This window comes from Macaca nemestrina, chromosome 1 (assembly GCF_043159975.1).
Source record: "Macaca nemestrina isolate mMacNem1 chromosome 1, mMacNem.hap1, whole genome shotgun sequence".
Lineage (NCBI taxonomy): Eukaryota > Metazoa > Chordata > Mammalia > Primates > Cercopithecidae > Macaca > Macaca nemestrina.
In genome coordinates this window covers 25,716,893-25,736,529 of record NC_092125.1, presented here as the reverse complement: position 1 = coordinate 25,736,529, position 19,637 = coordinate 25,716,893, and the positions used below count along the sequence as shown (strand labels likewise).

The following is a 19,637-nucleotide window of genomic DNA, read 5'->3' as shown; positions in this document are numbered from 1 at the left end:
TTTATTTATTTTTATTATTATACTTTAAGTTCTAGGGCACATGTGCACAACGTGCAGGTTTGTTACTTATGTATATATGTGTATATATGTGTGTGCAGCTATGCAGACTTTTAAGCCTCATCTTCTGAGTTCCTATGTGAGCTTCATTCAGGCCAAAGAAAAACACAAAACATCTCACAAAATTGAGGTTCAAATGCATTTTCGGAAAGGGAATATTTCACCCAAAAGAAGCAATACGGTCTGCTGAGTAGTTCTCACTAAGCCATACTCAGAAATTTATATTACCAAGCAAAGCACTTAGCTTCCTTTTATTAAATATCTACACTTGGATTAATGGTCCTTCAACAAAGACATTAGATAATACCTGGATATTTATTTGTTCTATCAATGAATAACAAAATGGGCCTCCACATTCATCTGCCCAGCAAAGAAGGAATAGTTGGTTCTCAATGAGTCTCCACCTTTTTTGACAGAAATTGTTCACTGCTTAGAAATTACAATTCTTCCAACTCCTTCCTGTACACCCAGATTTCAAAGACTGTGAGCAGAGTTTCAGATTTCAGCCAGGGTTGTTACAGTATTTAAAAACACACAAGAAAAATAAGGGTTGTAACCCAAGGTGATTTTTTTTTTCTTTTCCTTTTCCAAGTTTTCCATATTTTCTACAGTAAGCATATGTTAGTTTTATAATCAGAAAAAACCTACAATTTATTTTCACTAAGAATTTAAGTTGCTCTTATGATAGAAATAATCTGTACATGATTTCTGAAGGCAAATTGAATTTCATCCCTGGTAATGCTTTTTGTAGCCCTGAATTAAGTATAATTTTCATTTACAGAGGGCAAGTTTCCTTTATCACAGAATCAGAAATAAAAATATTTTATCCATAATTGTTTAATGTAGGAAACCTAACTTTGATAAATTTATTTCCTAATGCAATAGTCTACAGATTACTTCTAGTGTGTTGAAAACAAACAAACAACAACAACAACAACAACAAACAAGCTTTAGGGTTAGACAGCCTTGGCTTAATTCCTGATTGTGTAATCTAAGCACATCTCAGTTTTCTACACTATAATTAAACATTATAATGAGCGTTATAAGAATACTTTCCTTCACAGCTTCTAATCAAATAAAACTGCAAAACTACATGGTTAGCTTAAAAAGTGCATAAGGCTTGAAGAAAGTCTGTGAACAATGCCATGGAGAAATTCCAAGTTGGTTTTTTTTTTTTTTTTGAGATTGAGTTTTGCTTGTCGCCCAGACTGGAATGCAATGGCGCCATCCCAGCTCACTGCAACCTCCGCCTCCTGGGTTCAAGCGATTCTCCTGCCTCAGTCTCCTGAGTAGCTGGGACTACAGGCACCTGCCACCACGTCTGGCTAATTTTTTTTTTTTTTTTTTTTTTTTTTAAGTAGAGACAGGGTTTCATAATGTTGGCCAGGCTGGTCACGAACTCCTCACCTCAGATGATCCGCCCGCCTCGGCCTCCCAAAGTGCTGGGATTACAGGAGTAAGCCACCGCGCCTGGCCCAAGGATATTTTTAGAAGGAATGTTTCTATGTGCCTTTTTATATCTCTAGACTATTTTATGCTGATTGAGTTTGCTCTCTTTTAAAACTAAAAATAACAGGACGTAATAAAGAGATCAACTACTTCATGTGTATTATGAAGAAATTTTTGATGTCTAAAAGCAGCCAGGTCTTAATGTATGAGGGATTACCGGGATATGGAAAAAGCCAGATACTTACGAAAATTGAGTACCTGGCCCAAGGTGAGAACCACAGGTGAGTGTCTTGGAATGATTGTTCTGTGTGAACCCATAGAATCCTGATTTATTTTGATGCTTCTCTCCTTCCTATAACTTGCCTTATGTAAATTATCCATAACCTACAATGATTGGATGCCATGACACTCGTGCTAAATAGATAACTAACAATAAACATACAGAGCTAAGAAAAAGAGAAACTGGGCTGACCCACGGATATCCTGATTTAATGCCAGGTAGGGCTTGGTTATTTAAAGTTTCCTAAGTAATCCCAATATTCAGACAATTGGCATATATGTTGAGATCAAGGCTAGATTTGGTCTGCAGAACAAACACGTAAGTTTATCCAGCTAGCTGACAGGGAATCACTAGTTCAAACCGTTTAGTCCTGAGACTGGGGATAGAGAATGAGAGGTCTTTGGATTTTTCCCTGGAAGACAGATCTAATATATTTATCTCATGTTGTTTATTTATTTTCATATAAGGAATATCATGAGGGCTATCTCTGGGACAATCCATTCTACTTCCTCATGGAAGTAGATAGTATGGTATTCAACAACAGTAGCAATGACCAGGACAATAATTACGGTGTCTCATATCCTTTCCCCAGCTAACCTAAACAGTATGAGGGGAAAATGCTTGTTAATCTTATAATATTCTTAACTATATCTCTATCCCACATTAAAGTTAGGCCTGAGAAAGGCCAGTTTTAAAATATCTTTACCATTGCTGAAGGGATAATTCACAACAGTCAGAAGACATTTGTTTATTCACGTATTCAATCATTTATTGAATTCCTACTATGTTCAGGAACTACTAAGTGCTGTATTCATTAGCCAGGGCCTCTGTAAAAAAAGTGCTACAAATGGGTGGCTTACAACAGAAATTAGTCTCATAGTTCTCAGGAGTAGGAGTTTGAGATCAAGGCATCTTTTCTTCTCTGGACCATGAGGAAGAATCTGTTTCATGCCCACCTGCTAGCTTCTGATGGTTGCTGGCAATCTTTGGTGTTTCAAAGATGGCTTGTAGAAGCATCACCCTAATCTCTGCCTTCATTTCACATGGCATTCTCCCCGTGTGTTGTTTGTGTCCAAATTTCACCTTTTTATAAGGGCATCAGTCATACTGGATTAGAGGCCCACCCTACTCCAGGATGATCTCATCTTAACTAATTGTATCTGCAACGACTCTCTTTTCAAATAAGGTCACACTTTGAGGTCCTAGAGGCTAAGAATTTAACATATGAATTTTGTGGGGACATGTGTCAACAAATGCCAAAGCCCTGAATATCAATAAAGTCTGCTCTCTGCCCTCAAGGAGCTCTCACAGAAGAGGAGGAGAGAGATAATGTGTTAGTCCGTTTTCACGCTGCTATAAAGAACTACCTGAGACTGGGCAATTTATAAAGAAAAGAGGTTTAATTGACTCACAGTTCCACATGGCTGGGGAGGCCTCAGGAAAATTAGAATCATGACAGAAGGCAAAGGGGAAGCAAAGCGTGTCTTACATGGCAGCAGGAGAGAGCGAGCAAAGGAGGAAGTGCCAAACTTTTAAACCATCAAATCTCATGAGAACTCCCTCATTATCATGAGAACAGCATGGGGGGAACCACCCTCATGATCCAATCTCTTCCCAACAGGTCTGTCTCCTGACACTCGGGGATTACAATTCGGGATGAGATTTGGGTGAGGACACAGAGCCGAACCATATCAGATAACATTAAAAGTTGAATGTAGTGAGGGCAATGATAGAGACATGCAATAGAGAATTGTGGAAGTTCAGAGAAGAAAGGATATGTAGCCAACCTTGGGACACTGATGATAGTTTCCAGGAGGCTACACCTGAGCTGAGACTTAAGATGAACATCAAATGAGGGGCAATGAGAAGTGATAGCACTCTGGGCTGAGGAGACAGCATAAGCAAAAGCATGGAGAGGAGAAACAGCTCTGGGTGTGCAGGGAACTCTCACCTGTTTGCTGTTGTGAAGGGTAGATTGCTCGGCAGAGAGTGGCAAGAAGGGATAGAATGAGGCTCTGGAAAGTCTTGTGTGTCACATAAAGGAGGCCTCGGTTCATGCTGTTAGGCAATGGAAGCTCCCAGTCAGAGTGGCTTGCTATTGTGGTAGTATAGGGTGGCAGTAGGACTAGAAAGGAGAGAATTAGCTAAGTTAAATTAATCAGGGCTTAGGAACAGGAGAATGACGGAGTATATATATCAGAAGCAGCAATAAAGAACAATTGCCAGATAGGTTGGAAAATCTCCATCATTATAGCTGAATATGAGAAGACAGAACTTTCCTTTAACCTTTATTATTTTCAAAAATATATATTTAAAAACTCTCTTCTGATTCTTGATTTTCTCACAAACAGGGTCATTGCCATTTCATTAACTAAGATCAGCTTCCATCAAACCTTCTATACCATCCAGATGCTCATGGTCAATGTCCTAGGCCTGGACACTTGTAAACATTATAAAGAACGACAGACCAACCTTCAAAATAAAGTCATGACACTGTTGGATGAAAAGTTCTACTGTCTTCTTAATGACATTTTCCATGTTCAGGTAACTAGCTAGTATTATACTTCTGCACGAATAACCATGGGCAGGCACAGCAACTCCTCTCTGGTGCATTGTGACTCAGCATCTCTTTGGTCTGTATTTCTGGAGTATCCAGATGCTGAGTAAATGGCTCCCAATCCTCTTTGGATGTGCATCCACATTCTTCACATATTAGAGGTATATTGAAATACCATACTCAAAAAAATCCAAACGACCACCTGCTGACTCATTTTTTCTTACCTTTCTATCATAGCTATGCTAGCTATTCTGGGACACAAAGTCTCTCTGTTCCTACAAGTGATGCCAGTGCAGAGACTGTGCCCTGTCTTTTCCTGAATTATCTAACACAGGGGTCCCCAACCCCTGGTGCTAGTCCATGGCCTGTTAGAAACCAGACCACACAGCAGGAGGTAACCAGTGGGTGAGCAAGTGAAGCTTCATCTCTATTTATAGCCACTCCCCATTGCTCACATTATCACCTAAGCTCCTCCTCTTGTCAGATCACCAGCAGCATTAGATTCCCATAGGAGCATGAACCCTATTGTGAACTGTGCATGCAAGCGATCTAGGCTGCATGCTCCTTATGAGAATCTAATGCCTGATGATCTGTCACTGTCTCCCATCACCCCCAAATGGGACCATCGAGTTGCAAGGAAACAAGCTCAGGGCTCCCACTGATTCTATCTACATTACAGTAAGTTGTATAATTATTTCATCATATATTACAGTGTAATAATAATAGAAGTAAAGTGCACAATAAATGTAATGCACCTGAATCATCTCAAAATCATCCCCCCTGCCCCAGTTCATGGAAAAACTGTTTTCCACAAAACTGGTCCCTGGGGCCAAAAAGGTTGACACCACTTATCTAACACATGAGGATTTTAAGACACAGAATAGTTAAGTGTTTTGCCCAAAGTCGCACAGCCAGTAGTTCCCTTTGCTATTTTCCCATGCTTCATATTCTCATAATTCTTTGTACAGTTTCCTATTTCTCGGGAGATTTCCAGGATGAGCACCTTGAAAAAGCAAAACCAATTGGAAGTATTGTTTATGAAGATCTTGGAGCAGGTAAGAGCATCTGTGGGTCAAGAAGTTGGGGGAAGAAAACTGGGCAAATCACCACGAAGCCAGGTGGTTTGACTGCATTGGCAAGAGGCTTTTGCAGTATATGAAGGCTTTATCCTAAAGTACTTCATTCTCCTCCATCCTTCCAAACCTCAAGCTAAAGGTCTGCTTAGAATTTAGATGCCTTGAAAAGAGTCCTAGGAGTCTGACCTCTCTCAGCCCTCCTTTTTTCATGCTTTGTTGAGATATAATGTACCAAAGTGGTTACATATGCAGACTCTGTAGTCAGACCACTGAGATTTGAACCCCCAGGCCTATCACTTGCTACCTGAGCAACCTCAAGCAGTGACTTACCCTCTCTACGTTTCTGCTTTATCATCTATCAAATGGAGGAAAATAATAGTACCTAGCTCACTGAGATGTAAGTTTAAATGACTAGATTATATGTAGAAACCCTTAGAACAGTGCCTCTTTCATAAGAAACACTCAACAAGAGTTAGCTCTCTCTCTCCCAGTAATATCATGACTGTCTGCTATATATGGATCACCAAATTTATATTTCAGTCCCCACCTCTCTTATAAACACTAAAACCATATTCCTAAGAACCTTCTAGATATTCCACTTGGATGTAGTGACTCATGCTGAGTTGAGTGTCTAATGCCAAATTCATTTTTTTACTATAGTGCCCTTTCTTCCTCATCCTGACCCTGATCCTTGATTTCATTAGTAGCAAATTATGCCATTCTGTATCATTTAAAGTTATCCTTACCTTCTTTGTCACCCACATTCCCACATTTACTCACGGCCAAGTCCTACTATTTTTACCTTAGAGAGTCTCTGGAATCTCCTTGTCCTCCCTTCCTATTGCCATAGTTCCAGGCTCTTATCATCTTTTCCTGGACTATTTCCATAGATTTCCAAAAAACTCTGTGCTTCACACCTCTCTGCTTCAATTCATCCTTCATATAATTCTCAGAGTATATGCAAATCACACCAACCCATACTTTATACCCTCGAAATAAGTCCCAGTGGTAACAAGATAAAAGCCAAAAGATTTCTTTTTAACCTAGAGAAATGGTGCTCATCTTTCAATGTCACCTCTTTGGTGAGAACTTCCCCAGATCACTAGACATGACTAACTCTTCTTCCACCAGGCTTCTGTAAGGCTTTGAACACATTTCTAGTTATACTATACATTCTATACTATTACGGTATATTGCCATTCATTGCTTATATATCTGTTTCTCTCTCCCTCAGGAGATCGTGAGCCCTTTTTTTTGTGACATAGTCTTGCTCTGTCACCCAGGCTGGAGTGCAATGGTGCGGTCTCAGCTCACTGCAGCCTCCGCTTCTGAGGTTCGAGCGATTCTCCTGCCTCAGCCTCCCAACTAGCTAGGACTACAGGCACGCACCACCACACCCAGCTAATTTTTGTATTTTTAGTAGAAATGGGGTTTCAGTATATTGGCCAGGCTGTTCTCAAACTCCTGACCTCGTGATCCCCACCTCAGCCTCCCAAAGTGCTGGGATTACATGTGTGAGCCACTGCACCCAGCCTGTGAGCTTCTTAAGAAAAGAGAGTCTCTTAACATTTCTGTGTCACTATTGATGAGCAATGTGCCTCATAATTGTACATAATAAATGATCGATATAAGTTTATGACATTATATCACATTTATAATACAGCTTTCTTCTTCTCCACTTCGGGTCATAGGCAAGACAATATCAGTAGTTTCTAAATGTCAGGCTTTAGACTGTTTGCATCACAAGTATTTACAAGAAGCTCCTTTAAAAATATGGATTTGTGAGTTCTAACTCTAAAGATTGAAAAAGTAGGATGTGGATTGGGCCTCGGAATCTATTTAGTTGTTTTTTTTTTTTTTTTTTTTTTTTTTAGACGGAGTCTCGCTCTGCCACCCAGGCTGGAGTGCAGTGGCCGGATCTCAGCTCACTGCAAGCTCCGCCTCCCGGGTTCACGCCATTCTCCTGCCTCAGCCTCCCAAGTAGCTGGGACTACAGGCGCCCGCCACCTCGCCCGGCTAGTTTTTTGTATTTTTTAGTAGAGACGGGGTTTCACCGTGTCAGCCAGGATGGTCTCGATCTCCTGACCTCGTGATCCGCCCGTCTCGGCCTCCCAAAGTGCTGGGATTACAGGCTTGAGCCACCGCGCCCGGCTCTATTTAGTTGTTTACTTTTGTTGTAAAACTTTTCAGTTGGTACTGAAGCAGAATCTTGTTTGGAAACTGCTACCAAAGCTGTGTTTGATTGTGTACTGACAAGTCTTTGGACCATTAACTATCTGTGTGACCCTGGGCAAGTTACTTAACCTCTCTGTGCCCAAATTTTCTCAGTAAATAGATTCAATAGTGCCACTGTATGTGGATGTTGTGAGGATTAAATGAGTTAATTATGTAAAGAGTATCCTGCAGTACTTGGAACATAGTAAGTACAATGTAAGTGTTGACATTTTTTTCACATTAGAGAGAATCCAATCCTCATTTTAAATTGGAAGAAACCAGGCCAATGTTTTATTATTGAATTCATGCTCTTTTGTTCCTGCTTTGTTCTCTTCAATTTATGAATAATTCATTAACAAGGCTATCCTAAGATTAAAACTTACATTTCTATCTCCCCATCTTTTTAAAGATACCAGTCAAAATCAAAACAATGTAGTGCTTACCTCCTCATTAAACTGTTCTCAGGGCTAGGCAAAGGGCTAAGTATCTGGTGACAGAATGGGGCTGCAGGAGTAGACTTATGTATATGTGAACAAGGCAGGTTGTAACACTTTGTAATGACTGTCAAGCACAAAGAGAAAGAATGGGTTAACTCAGTCTCTTCTCAGAGGGACACAAAAAGCAGCCATTAGCAGTCTGGAGCAGTGAGATTGGGGAGTGGGTTTTCTCCATTGTGACACCTTACACAGTGGTGAGGCAGAGCCTGTTACATAAGTGGTTGACACTAAAACGTAGGCTCCATATTTTGTTTGAGACTGTATTCCCAGTACCTAGAACAGCACCTGACCCTCATAGACGCACAATAAATGCTTAATGAGTGAATAAATAATTCAGATTACTTAGGAAAGGTTAGTCTATGTGAGAAAAGGGACACATGATCTGTTTTTTAAGTGTAACACATACCACATTTCAAACTAGAATAGCATCAGCTGCCAGCAGGGTGAGGACTAGTTTTGTTTAACACCTAGCCCAGGGGGTGCTCAGTAAGCATGTGCTGAATATACGTTGGTTGAATAAATGTCAAGTAGATTTCCCCAGGAGAATTTTATTGTTCAATAGATTAAAATGACTCATAATTAACAAACCAGTTATTTTTATGTAATGGGCACTTCAGTTGGCTTTTGTGGGTACCCCTAAAACTCCATCTATCCTCCAAATTTGCACTATCTTTTTTTTTTTTTTTTTTTTTTGAGGCAGAGTCTCGCTCTGCCACCCAGGCTGGAGTGCAGTGGCGAGATCTCAGCTCACTGCAAGCTCCACCTCCTGGGTTCACGCCATTCTCCTGCCTCAGCCTCCCGAGTAGCTGGGACTACAGGCACCCGCCACCTCGCCTGGCTAGTTTTTGTATTTTTTAGTAGAGACAGGGTTTCACCGTGTTAGCCAGGATGGTCTCGATCTCCTGACCTCATGATCCGCCCGTCTCGGCCTCCCAAAGTGCTGGGATTACAGGCTTGAGCCACCGCGCCCGGCCTGCACTCTCTTTACACAAAGATTTGACGAAGAGTCCATTCCAGCCAGCTCTGTCCAAATAGCCACAAATTCTAAGTTAATGGAACAAAAAATAATACAAAGTTACTGGAAAGAAAAACTTGAACTTAGTTCTTTCACTGCATCATAAGCAAACCCGGAAACTCAATGGATACATATGCATACCCATACATATGTAAAAAAACCTGACATCCTATAGTGTTTCTCTTTCTCTTTCTCTTTCTGTATCTTTTCCAGACAGTGAAAGAGGAATGGATTATTTTTATCATTCATGAGGCTCAGTTTGTGGATTCGACCTCCTGGAGATTTATGGAGAAGCTTATCCGGACTCTTCCTATCTTCATCATTATGTCCCTGTGTCCCTTCGTTGACATTCCCTGTGCAGCTGCCAGTGCCATAATGAAGAACAGGAACACCACCTACATCACTGTTGGTGCAGTACAGCCTAACGACATCACCAACAAGATCTGTCTTGACCTCAATGTGAGCTGCATCCCCAAAGAACTGGACTTGTAAGTAACCTCTTCCTATTCTGAACTCTTGACATCTGCATTCATTCCCTCGGTCCAGACTTCATCAGATTTCTTAGTATGTGTTTTGATGTGCCTATTTCAGTATCTTTCCTGGCCCCACCTTTAAAAAATTTTTTCTTTTCTTTTTTTTGTTTCCTTTTGCGACAGGGTCTCACTCTGTCACCCAGGCTGGAGTGTAGTGGTGCCATCATGGGTCACTGCAGCCTTGACCTCCTGGGCTCAAGCCATCCTCCTGCCTCAGCTTTCTGAATAGCCAGAACTACAGGTGTGTACCCCTGGTAAATTTTTTATTTCTGTAGAGATGGGGTCTCACAGTGTTGCCCAGGCTGATCTTGAACTCCTGGGCTCAAGCAATCCTCCCATCTCAGCTTCCCAAAATGCTGGGATTACAGGCGTGAGCCACTGTGCTTGGTCTGGTCCACCTTTTGAAGGGGCCATTCATGATGCTTGGTAGGATGGATGTTGCTCACCTTTTCCATGTTGTCTCCCTGTTACACCTTCTCCAACTTTGCTTAGTGAAAGGCTCTGTTTCCCTTTCATCATGGGGGCTATGGGTATACTTACATTAACTTGCAGTGAAGAAGAGCATTGTTATGGGCAAGTGACAGGAAAGGCAAACTGGTAAGCGTTAAAGACTATGACCTGCAACTAAGCAAGGTCTTACCTGGCTGGCAATGGTGTGGTCTGGTATTGGTGTTCTCTGTCTATGGCAGATGCGGAAAGCTGACTCGCTGGTGAGTGCTCTCTGAGCTTTTCAGTGGTTCCTCTCCTGGGTTTCCTTTGGGTTTTTTTCTTTGTTTGTTTTTTGTTTTTGTTTGTTTTTTAGACCTAGTTTCACTCTTGTTGCCCAGGCTGGAGTGCAATGACACAATCTTGGCTCACTGCAACCTCCACCTCCCAAGTTCAAGCAATTCTCCTGCCTTAGCCTCCTGAGTAGCTGGGATTGCAGGCGTGCCCCACTACGCCCAGCTAATTTTGTATTTTTAGTAGAGATGAGGTTTATCCACGTTGATCAGGCTGGTCTTGAACTCCCGCCCTCAGGTGATCCGCCCTCCTCGGCCTCCCAAAGTGCTGGGATTACAGGCGTGAGCCACCAAGCCCAGTTCTCCTGGGGTCCTGACAGCAGTCACCTTAACAACATAGAGAATGTTTCTTCTTTAGCTGGCTGTTTACAGCCCATCTTAGTATCTGCAGTGAGGTTGCCGTGCTTCTGGAAGAAAGATGTCTTGAACAAAGGCTCGTTTAAGATCACTCCAGGCACCAATTTGGCCCTCACTCTCTCTGTCTCTCTCTCTCTCTCCCCCTCTTTCTCTCTGTTTAAATTGTATAGAACATGTATATCTTTCCAAAGCCAAAAAGATACATCCTTAGTCTTGCTTCCCTCCCTTATCCTATAGGTAACCATTTTGATTAGTTTTTGGTTTATCCTTCCAATGTCTGTTTTAAAAACTATAAATAAAGCGTGTGCACACTTATTGTATACACACAAAAGTGAAATAAAAAAACAAAGCAATGCCTCAAAATTGAAAACAAACAGAAACAAATGAAGAATGACAAGAAATTATTTTCGGCCGGGCGTGGTGGCTCAAGCCTGTAATCCCAGCACTTTGGGAGGCCGAGATGGGCGGATCACGAGGTCAGGAGATCGAGACCATCCTGGCTAACACGGTGAAACCCCGTCTCTACTAAAAATACAAAAAAAAAACTAGCCGGGCGAGGTGGCGGGCGCCTGTAGTCCCAGCTACTCGGGAGGCTGAGGCAGGAGAATGGCGCAAACCCGGGAGGCGGAGCTTGCAGTGAGCTGAGATCCGGTCACTGCACTCCAGCCCGGGCTACAGAGCAAGACTCTGTCTCAAAAAAAAAAAAAAAAAAAAAAGAAATTATTTTCAAGTGATTGAGAAGACTTAAATGTTTTTCCTTCCTAAAAGATGTATCTTCAATGTAAACAGATTGCCTTGTTTTCACTACAGGTACCTGGTTGAGGGAAGCTGTGGGATTCCATTTTACTGTGAAGAATTGCTTAAAAACTTGGAACATCACAAGGTACTCGTTTTCCAACAAACGGAGTCTGAGGAAAAGACAAATAGGACCTGGAATAACCTGTTCAGTAAGTCCTGCAGTGATGGTTCTTTCTTACTCTGTTCTGCCTAACTTAAGTTTTCATTCAGAGAAGGTAGCAAAAATGGGCTATTCCACAGGCTGCTTCCTGTAGAGTCAGAGGGTTCTGGGGAGCCAGGAATTATTGGATCTGATATTCCAGATTGTAAGAGAACTTAACATTGCCTGGGACTCACTGGACTTGGCTAAAGATTGTATAACCATGGCTGGGCGCGGCAGCTCACGCCTAAATCTCAGCACTTTTGGAGCCCGAGGCGGGCAGATCACTTGAGGTCAGGAGTTCAAGACCAGCCTGGCCAACATGGTGAAACCCCATCTGTACTAAAAATACAAAAATTAGCCAGGTGTGGTGGTGGGCGCCTGTAATCTCAGCTACTCAGGAGGCTGAGGCAGGAGAATCTCTTGAGCCTGGGAGGTGGAGGTTGCAGTGAGCTGAGATTGCACCACTGCACTCCAGCCTGGGCAACAGAGTGAGACTCTGTCCCAAAAAAAAAAAAAAAAAAAAAAAAGTAACTATAGTAGAAATGAAAGGACACTGACAAATCTTAAGGCCCAGAACTGAAGGGCCACTTTGATGTTATTTTCAAAAAGCTTTTCCTTTTTTGCCAGAAGTAAAATTTCTAGTATGAAGTGAGTTATCAACAAAGATCCCGTGCTACACAGATATACACGGGGATGAAATGTGAAGTGATGGCATGAAGGAGGCCAGTTGGAATTTTTAGGAAAATAATTTTATTGCAGGGAGAAGGGTGGGGGCCAGAGAATACAAGTTGGAAAGTAGAGAATTAAGGCTAGATAGAACAGGCTTTAAGTGGGACTTTTTTTCTTTGCACTCCCTTGGTGTTTCTGAGTTGCTAGACTCTTCAGCTCTAAGTCTCGGACATGTGAGGCAAAAAGAAAGCCCTGCCGTGGGACCCACTGCCACGTTTTTCCTTGGATCCTAAGGTCCCTAGCTGGTCTGACTTCTCTCCACCTTCAGTGTCATCTTCTGTTTGTTTTACACATAATGTCTAGGGGTTTTAATTATATTCAGCAGGAGGAATAGGGAAAAGCATACCAACTCTCTCTTCCTGGAATCGGAAGCCTCTTCATTTTTTTGTGACTCAAATGAAGTGATAAGATGATTTAACAGCGATAAGCACAACGTGTATTAATATTACTAAACCTAGAGGGTCAAAACTTATTCCTCTGCGACTGAATTTAAAGACAAGAATACAGATGTGAGATCAGTGTCATGTCGAGGTGAATATGGTGCAATAAAGGACTTATGGTGCTGCTGTCTCTATGTAGCAGGATAGAAAATCACCACCTAAAGGTGACAATGAGGGACATTTCACAAAAAAGATTCCTCTTGCTTCCTAAAAACCCCTGCCTCCTGGGTGAATGAATGATGCTCAGATGTCCCTATCCATGTTTCAGTCTGTGCTGCATCTGTTGCCTCTCACTTCTTGTTCAATAGTATGACTACAGGACCATGTGGCCCCCGAGGGCACATCTGTAGGAGAAATGAGACAGATGGTTGTCTGAGAGAACAGGGCAAAGTTCCAACTTTTTTTTTTTAAGGAGCAAGAAACATAAGCTTGCTTTTTAAGGAAAGATCAATTTTTTTTTTTTCTGGATGATTGTGATGCAAAAATAGAGAAGATTTTCTCTGGCCAAATTAGTTTTAAAGATGATAATGGATCATTATATCAATAATGACTGCTATGATCATTATTTTAGACTAAATAATTCCATTATAATAATATTAAGATGTCAATGGATTAAAGGAAAGTGATATGTAAATATAAATACTGCGGAGTAAATATTATTTCTGAATTTTATACATTTGTTTACTTTGTTTATTTGTTCAATAAATATTTATGTAGTATCTGTTATGAGCTTTTTTTTTTTTTGAGACAGAGTCTCACTCTGTTGTCCAGGCTGGAGTGCAGTGGAGCGATCTCAGCTCACTGCAATCTCCGTCTCCTGGACTCAAGCTATTCTCCTGTCTCAGCCTCCCAAGTAGCTGGGATTACAGGCATGCGCCACTACTGCCCAGCTAATTTTCGTATTTTCAGTAGAGACAGAGTTTTGCCACGTTGGCCAGGCTGGTCTTGAACTCCTGACCTCAAATGATCCACCTGCCTCGGCCTCCCAAAGTGCTGGGATTACAGGTGTGAGCCACTGTGCCTGGCCCTGTTATGAGCTTTTTAAAACATAATCAGGTGTCTTCTCTATTTAAAACCCTTTAGTGTCTTTTGTGTCTTAATTTTTAAAAATTGAAATTAAGGAGAGATTCTGGTTACACAATGTTGTGAATGCACTACAGGCCGCTGAATTGTATACTTTAAAATAATTAATTGCATGTTAGCTGAATTTCAGTTCAATTAAAAAAATAAATATGATACATAATCCTGGACTGGATCCTATACTGGAAGAAAAGAGAATGTTAAAGGATATTTTTTGGTCAATTCACAAAATTGGGATACGGACAGTAGACTAAAGTATTGTATCAATGTTAAATTTCTTTTTTTTTTTTTTTGAGACACTCTGTCGCCCAGACCGGAGTGCAATGGCACGAACTTGGCTCACTGCAGCCTCCGCCTCCTGGGTTCAAACAATTCTCTGTCTCAGCCTCCCGAGTATCTGGGATTACAGGCAACTGCCACCACACCTGGCTAATTTTTTTTTTTTGCATTTTTGGTAGAGACCGGGTTTCACCACCTTGGCCAGGCTGGTCTTGAACTCCTGAACTTGTGATCCACCCGCCTCGGCCTCCCAAAGTGCTGGGATTACAGGCGTGAGCCACTGAGCCTGACCAATGTTAAGTTTCTTGAAGGTGATAACTATACTCTAGTTATATAAGAGAGTGTTGGCCAGGTGCAGTGGCCCACACCTGTAATCCCAGTTCTTTGGGAGCCTGAGGTGGCCAGATCACTTGAGCCCAGGAGTTTGAGACCTTCCTGGACAACATGACAAAAACCCATCTCTACTAAAAATACAAAAATTAGCAGGGTGTGGTGTTGCACGCCTGTAGTCCCAGCTACCTGGGAGGCTGAGGTGGGAGGATTGCTTGAGCCAGGGAGGTTGAGGCTGCAGCAAGCTATGATCACGCCTCTCCACTCCAGTCTGGGCAATAGGAGTGAGACCCTGTCTCAAAAAAACAAAACAAACAAAGAGTGTCAATATTTTTAGAAAATACAGAGTTAAGTATTTGGGAGTATAGGGTGTGATGTGTGTGACTTATATTCAAATGCTTCAGAAAAATACATACACCTAGAAGGAACCTAGGATATAGTAAATGGGGCAAAGGCTGACAACAGGCGAACCTGAGTAAAGAGTACATTCTGTGTATCACCCTTTTATTTATTTCACACAATTGAATTACATTATGAGATTATCCTATTAATGTATTTATCTATTGTTTAATGTTTGTCTCCCATTAGAATGTGAGCTTCATGAGCCAGGGAGTCTTGTGCTCTCCTGAATCCCCAATCCTAGGAAAATTCCTAGCACCTAGAGGCAATCAGTTAATACTGGCTGAGTGATGGAAAAAATGGTTGTCTCAGTGTGAGGTCCTGAAAGGGGAAATAAGCATAAAAGAGCAGGGACCACATCATACTCTTGAGCCCCACTCTCCTACTCCCAATACATACACATACCCACACACACACACACACACGGCCCCCTTTTTGGTATGCTATCCTCTCTTGGCTTCCCTGACCCCACACTCCTCCTGTTCCCCTCTCTGACTAGTCATCAGATGCTTCTTGGCTCTCTCCCTGGGTCTACTCCTCTTGGGACATTCTTCAAGTTCTATCCTTAACCCTCTCCTTTTGCTAGCTTGCCAGAATTAGAAACAACTCTTTCCCCAGTTGTTTTCATTTACTCATCTATTTCTCAGCCTTCGTGTGTGTGTCGAACCCTAACCTCACCCTTAGTTCCACACCCATATTTCCAATTGCCCACTGAACTATTCCACAGATTCCTTTAAACTTAATAAATCTAAAACTTCATGCATTATCCTCCCTCCTCAACCACCCCTCCTTCTGTACTCCATGTCTCTGTCACTTCTATCACTGTCTTGCTTAGGCCCCATTTCCTCCATGTCTTTAGTATTTGCTTTCTCCTTGCTGAACCACTTACCTGGTTCTATGCATCCTCACTTCTTGACATTCCATTATTATAACTCCTTACATAGTCTTCCCTGTCCTGGTCTCGCGCCTTTTCCATATGCTGCTTCCAGTGCTACCTTCCTAAATATGACTGGTTGGATTACTAGTATCCCCTCTTCAGAAATCTGTGATCTTTCCCTCTTGTCTATAAGGTCCAGTCTTCATATTATGGTGTTTAATGCCCTCCATGCTGTGCTCCCAAACTAGCTCTCTGAACACGTCTCCACGTCCCCCACATAGCACTTTAGCATTCCAGCCCCTGCACTTTAGCCACGCTGGGCCACTCCATTCCCCTAACTCACTAAGTACTCTGAGGTTCCCATGCCTTTGCATTGGCCTCTCCTCCACTTTCTGCTTACAATATCTCTTCATCCTTCAAGGATCAATCAAAGTACTTCCTCCTCTATCAAGTCTTTCTGAATCCACCAAGTCTGATTTAATTGTTATTTTCTGTTCCCACAACATGCTACTCTTTGCTCTTTAGCTCTTAAGTCACTCATCCTGGTGTTATAATTGGTTACTTATATATCTGTCTCCATAGATTTCTAAGCCCCTTGAGGGCCGGAAGCATGTGTTATTCACGTTTATAGCCTTCACTGGATATGATGCACAGAAAGTCCTTAATACATATGTCCTGCATTGATGTGAATTCTGGTGCTTACTGTTTGTGTCCAGTCACACGGCACTCATGTACTGCCTGGCAGTCCAGCTCTTTGCATACATGACTTAGAGCTCTAGGAAATAAGGAACTTGGTTTTATTCACCTTCCTATTTCCACCTCACCTAGCATAGTCTTGCAGCTATCAAGGACTGCATGAATGGCTCAAGGGACAGAAAAATAATGCATTTTGGAGTACTAGGAAACCAAATTACTAGGCACATTTACTATTCAAACTTCACCAATTAAAATATCTCTTTCTGATGTAGCCATGTCCTAATTAGAGTACAGTGCCTCACAGAATGTGTTTGTATCTGAGTGTGGGTATGTAAATGTATACATACAAATACATGTTTCTGTATACTGTAATACATTCTGATAATCTGACTGTGAATCAAATGTTTGTAAAGCCTTATATCCTATGGAAGACATCAATAGTGCCAGTTCCTTTGGTTGGGCAGGGTTGACAGAGGGAGACAAAACATTTTTGAGTACATCTAGATTTTCATTAATCAGTTTTACTTAGAACAAGGTTTCCAGCGGCCTCGTGCAGTGTGGCTCATACCTGTAATCCCAGTACTTTGGGAGGCCGAGGCAGGCGGATCACTTGAGGTCAGGAGTTTGAGACCAGCCTGGCCAACATGGTGAAACCCCATGTCTATAAAAATTAGCCAGGCATGGTGGTGGGCGGCTGTAATCCCAGCTACTTGGGAGGCTGAGGCAGGAGAATCTCTTGAACCTAGGAGGCGCCAAGATCGCGCCACTGCACTCCAGCCTGGGCGACAGTGAGAGACTCTGTCTCAAAAAAACAAAAAACAAAACAAAACAAAAAAAAGGTTTCCAGAATATTTGGTGAGCCAATATACATCTCCACACACTCTTCCTCACATGAGATTCATCTCAAAGTTCATTGGAAAATCAGACCTTATAAGACAGACTAATGACTCAACTTTTCTTCCCTTTTATACCCCTGTAGAGTATTTCATTAAGCCACTAGAGAGGTTAAACATGGTTACTCTCCAAAGTGATGAGGAAAGTGAAGTCTGTCACCTCGCAAGTGGTGTCAGACTGAAAAACCTGTCACCTCCAACATCATTAAAAGGTAAGAAAATCTGACCAGGCGCGGTGGCTCACGCCTGTAATCCCAGGACTTTGGGAGGCTGAGGCGGGCAGATCACAAGGTCAGGAGTTCGAGACCAGCCTGGCCAACATGGTGAAACCCCATCTCTACTAAAAATACAAACAAATTAGCCAGGCACACGCCTATAATCCCAGCTACTTGGGAAGCTGAGGCAGGAGAACTGCTTGACCCCGGGAGGCGGAGGTTGCAGTGAGCCACTGCACTCTAGCCTGGGTGACAGAGTGAGACTCCATCTCAAAAGAAAAAGAAAAGAAAAGACAGAAAAGAAAATCTGACCTGGTATTTATTTTCTAGTCCCTAAACTTCACTTTGGTTTTCTCTAGGATGTCTGTTTTTAAAACGAAAAAGAAAAACAGCAACACAGGTTGTTTGTGTGTTTGCTCTGTACTGCCTGAAGCAGGGAGAAGGCTCCAGGGTAGGCCTGGCTTTTTTCCTAATTAAGAGCCATCTTTCCACCTGTGTATATTCCGGGATCTGCATAAAAGAATGAAATATTGTACATTTTCAATTAAACAGAAACCAAATAATGAGGGAGGAAATCTAATACTGAGATACTTCCTGCCATCCACTTTTATGAGAAATAAATGACAAACAAGAGTTTATATGAAAGACATATTATTGGCCAGGTGCGGTGGCTCACTCCTGTAATCCCAGCACTTTGAGAGGCTGAGGCGGGTGGATCACTTGAGGTCGGGAGTTCGAGAGACCAGCCTGACCAACATGGAGAAACCCCGTCTCTACTAAAAATACAAAAAAAAATTAGCCTGGCATGGTGGCACATGCATGTAATCCCAGCTACTTGGGAGGCTGAGGCAGGAGAATTGCTTGAACCAGGGAGGCAGAGGTTGCAGTGAGCCGAGATCGCGCCATTGCACTCCAGCTTGGGCAACAAGAGCGAGATGGAAAAAAAAAAAAAAAAAGACTTGCTTAGTTTCTACGGTGTTTTTTGGGCAAGTTGAGAAGTTCTAATTTTGTCCCTAACAGAAGGACATCCTGGTCAAAATGTCCAGAAAGCCATGTGAGCTACGATATTCAAGCTTAGATGAAACGTTGGGATAGGAGCTGTGAACTTTCTGACAATTGGTCATGACACAGAGATGATAATGTATGTCATGAAAAGACATAAATTTCCAGGGCAGATTGAGAGAAAAATTTCCAGCAGAAAGGGGAGCCAGAGAAGAAGATACAGAAGGACCAGCTGAGGAAGTCAACAAAGCACAGGAATGGCAGGGCCTGCTCCTTCTGACAATAGTGATTACAATGTCCTCTCCTCTCCTCACACACGCTTGTCACACTTTAGCACAAAATCAGAACACCATGAAATCGATCTTAATTTTGTCAGGTCATTGTGCCATGTGTCTTTCCAGGCCATAAGGCTGCATCTTTAGTACTCTCAGCACAAGTGCTTTCCACAAATTAGGTACTAAACAAATACTTCTTTTGACTTAGCTTGACTGAGTTTCTTTCAACAAGAACTGTAGAGCAGGATGGTTATATCAAATACAGCATATTTGATAAAGACAAATAACTAGTTTTCTACTGTGTGATCTTCTACCTGCAGAAATCTCTCTGATCCAGCTGGATAGCATGAGCCTTTCCCACCAAATGCTGGTGAGATGTGCTGCCATCATTGGCCTGACCTTCACCACCGAGTTGTTGTTTGAGATTCTCCCCTGTTGGAATATGAAGATGATGATCAAGGCCCTGGCAACCCTAGTGGAATCTAACATTTTTCATTGTTTCCGGAATGGCAAGGAGCTTCAAAATGCCCTGAAACAGAACGATACCTCATTTGAGGTGCACTATCGCTCCTTGTCTCTGAAGCCCAGTGAAGGGATGGGTGAGTAGCACCTGGAGTGACTCAGCTTCCTCTTAAGGACCCATCTAGATCAAATAATTGACCTGTGTT

At 42.1% G+C, this 19,637-nt stretch overlaps 1 protein-coding gene across 6 annotated transcripts in view; it reads left to right on the top strand.

Annotated features, from left to right (window-relative positions):
- Window positions 1-19,637, top strand: part of LOC105493050 (adenylate cyclase 10) — a 102,048-nt gene that overhangs the window by 44,362 nt on the left and 38,049 nt on the right. For all 6 annotated transcript variants that reach the window (XR_011610810.1, XM_071075085.1, XM_071075084.1 and 3 more), the window contains 7 exons: window positions 1,634-1,787; window positions 4,138-4,330; window positions 5,312-5,398; window positions 9,359-9,633; window positions 11,625-11,761; window positions 17,564-17,689; window positions 19,290-19,568. Coding sequence is in view for 5 of the 6 variants with exons in the window: in XM_071075085.1 (XP_070931186.1) it covers window positions 1,634-1,787; window positions 4,138-4,330; window positions 5,312-5,398; window positions 9,359-9,633; window positions 11,625-11,761; window positions 17,564-17,689; window positions 19,290-19,568 (1,251 nt within the window). In the remaining variant the exon portion in view is untranslated. The remainder of the gene's footprint in view (window positions 1-1,633; window positions 1,788-4,137; window positions 4,331-5,311; window positions 5,399-9,358; window positions 9,634-11,624; window positions 11,762-17,563; window positions 17,690-19,289; window positions 19,569-19,637) is intronic.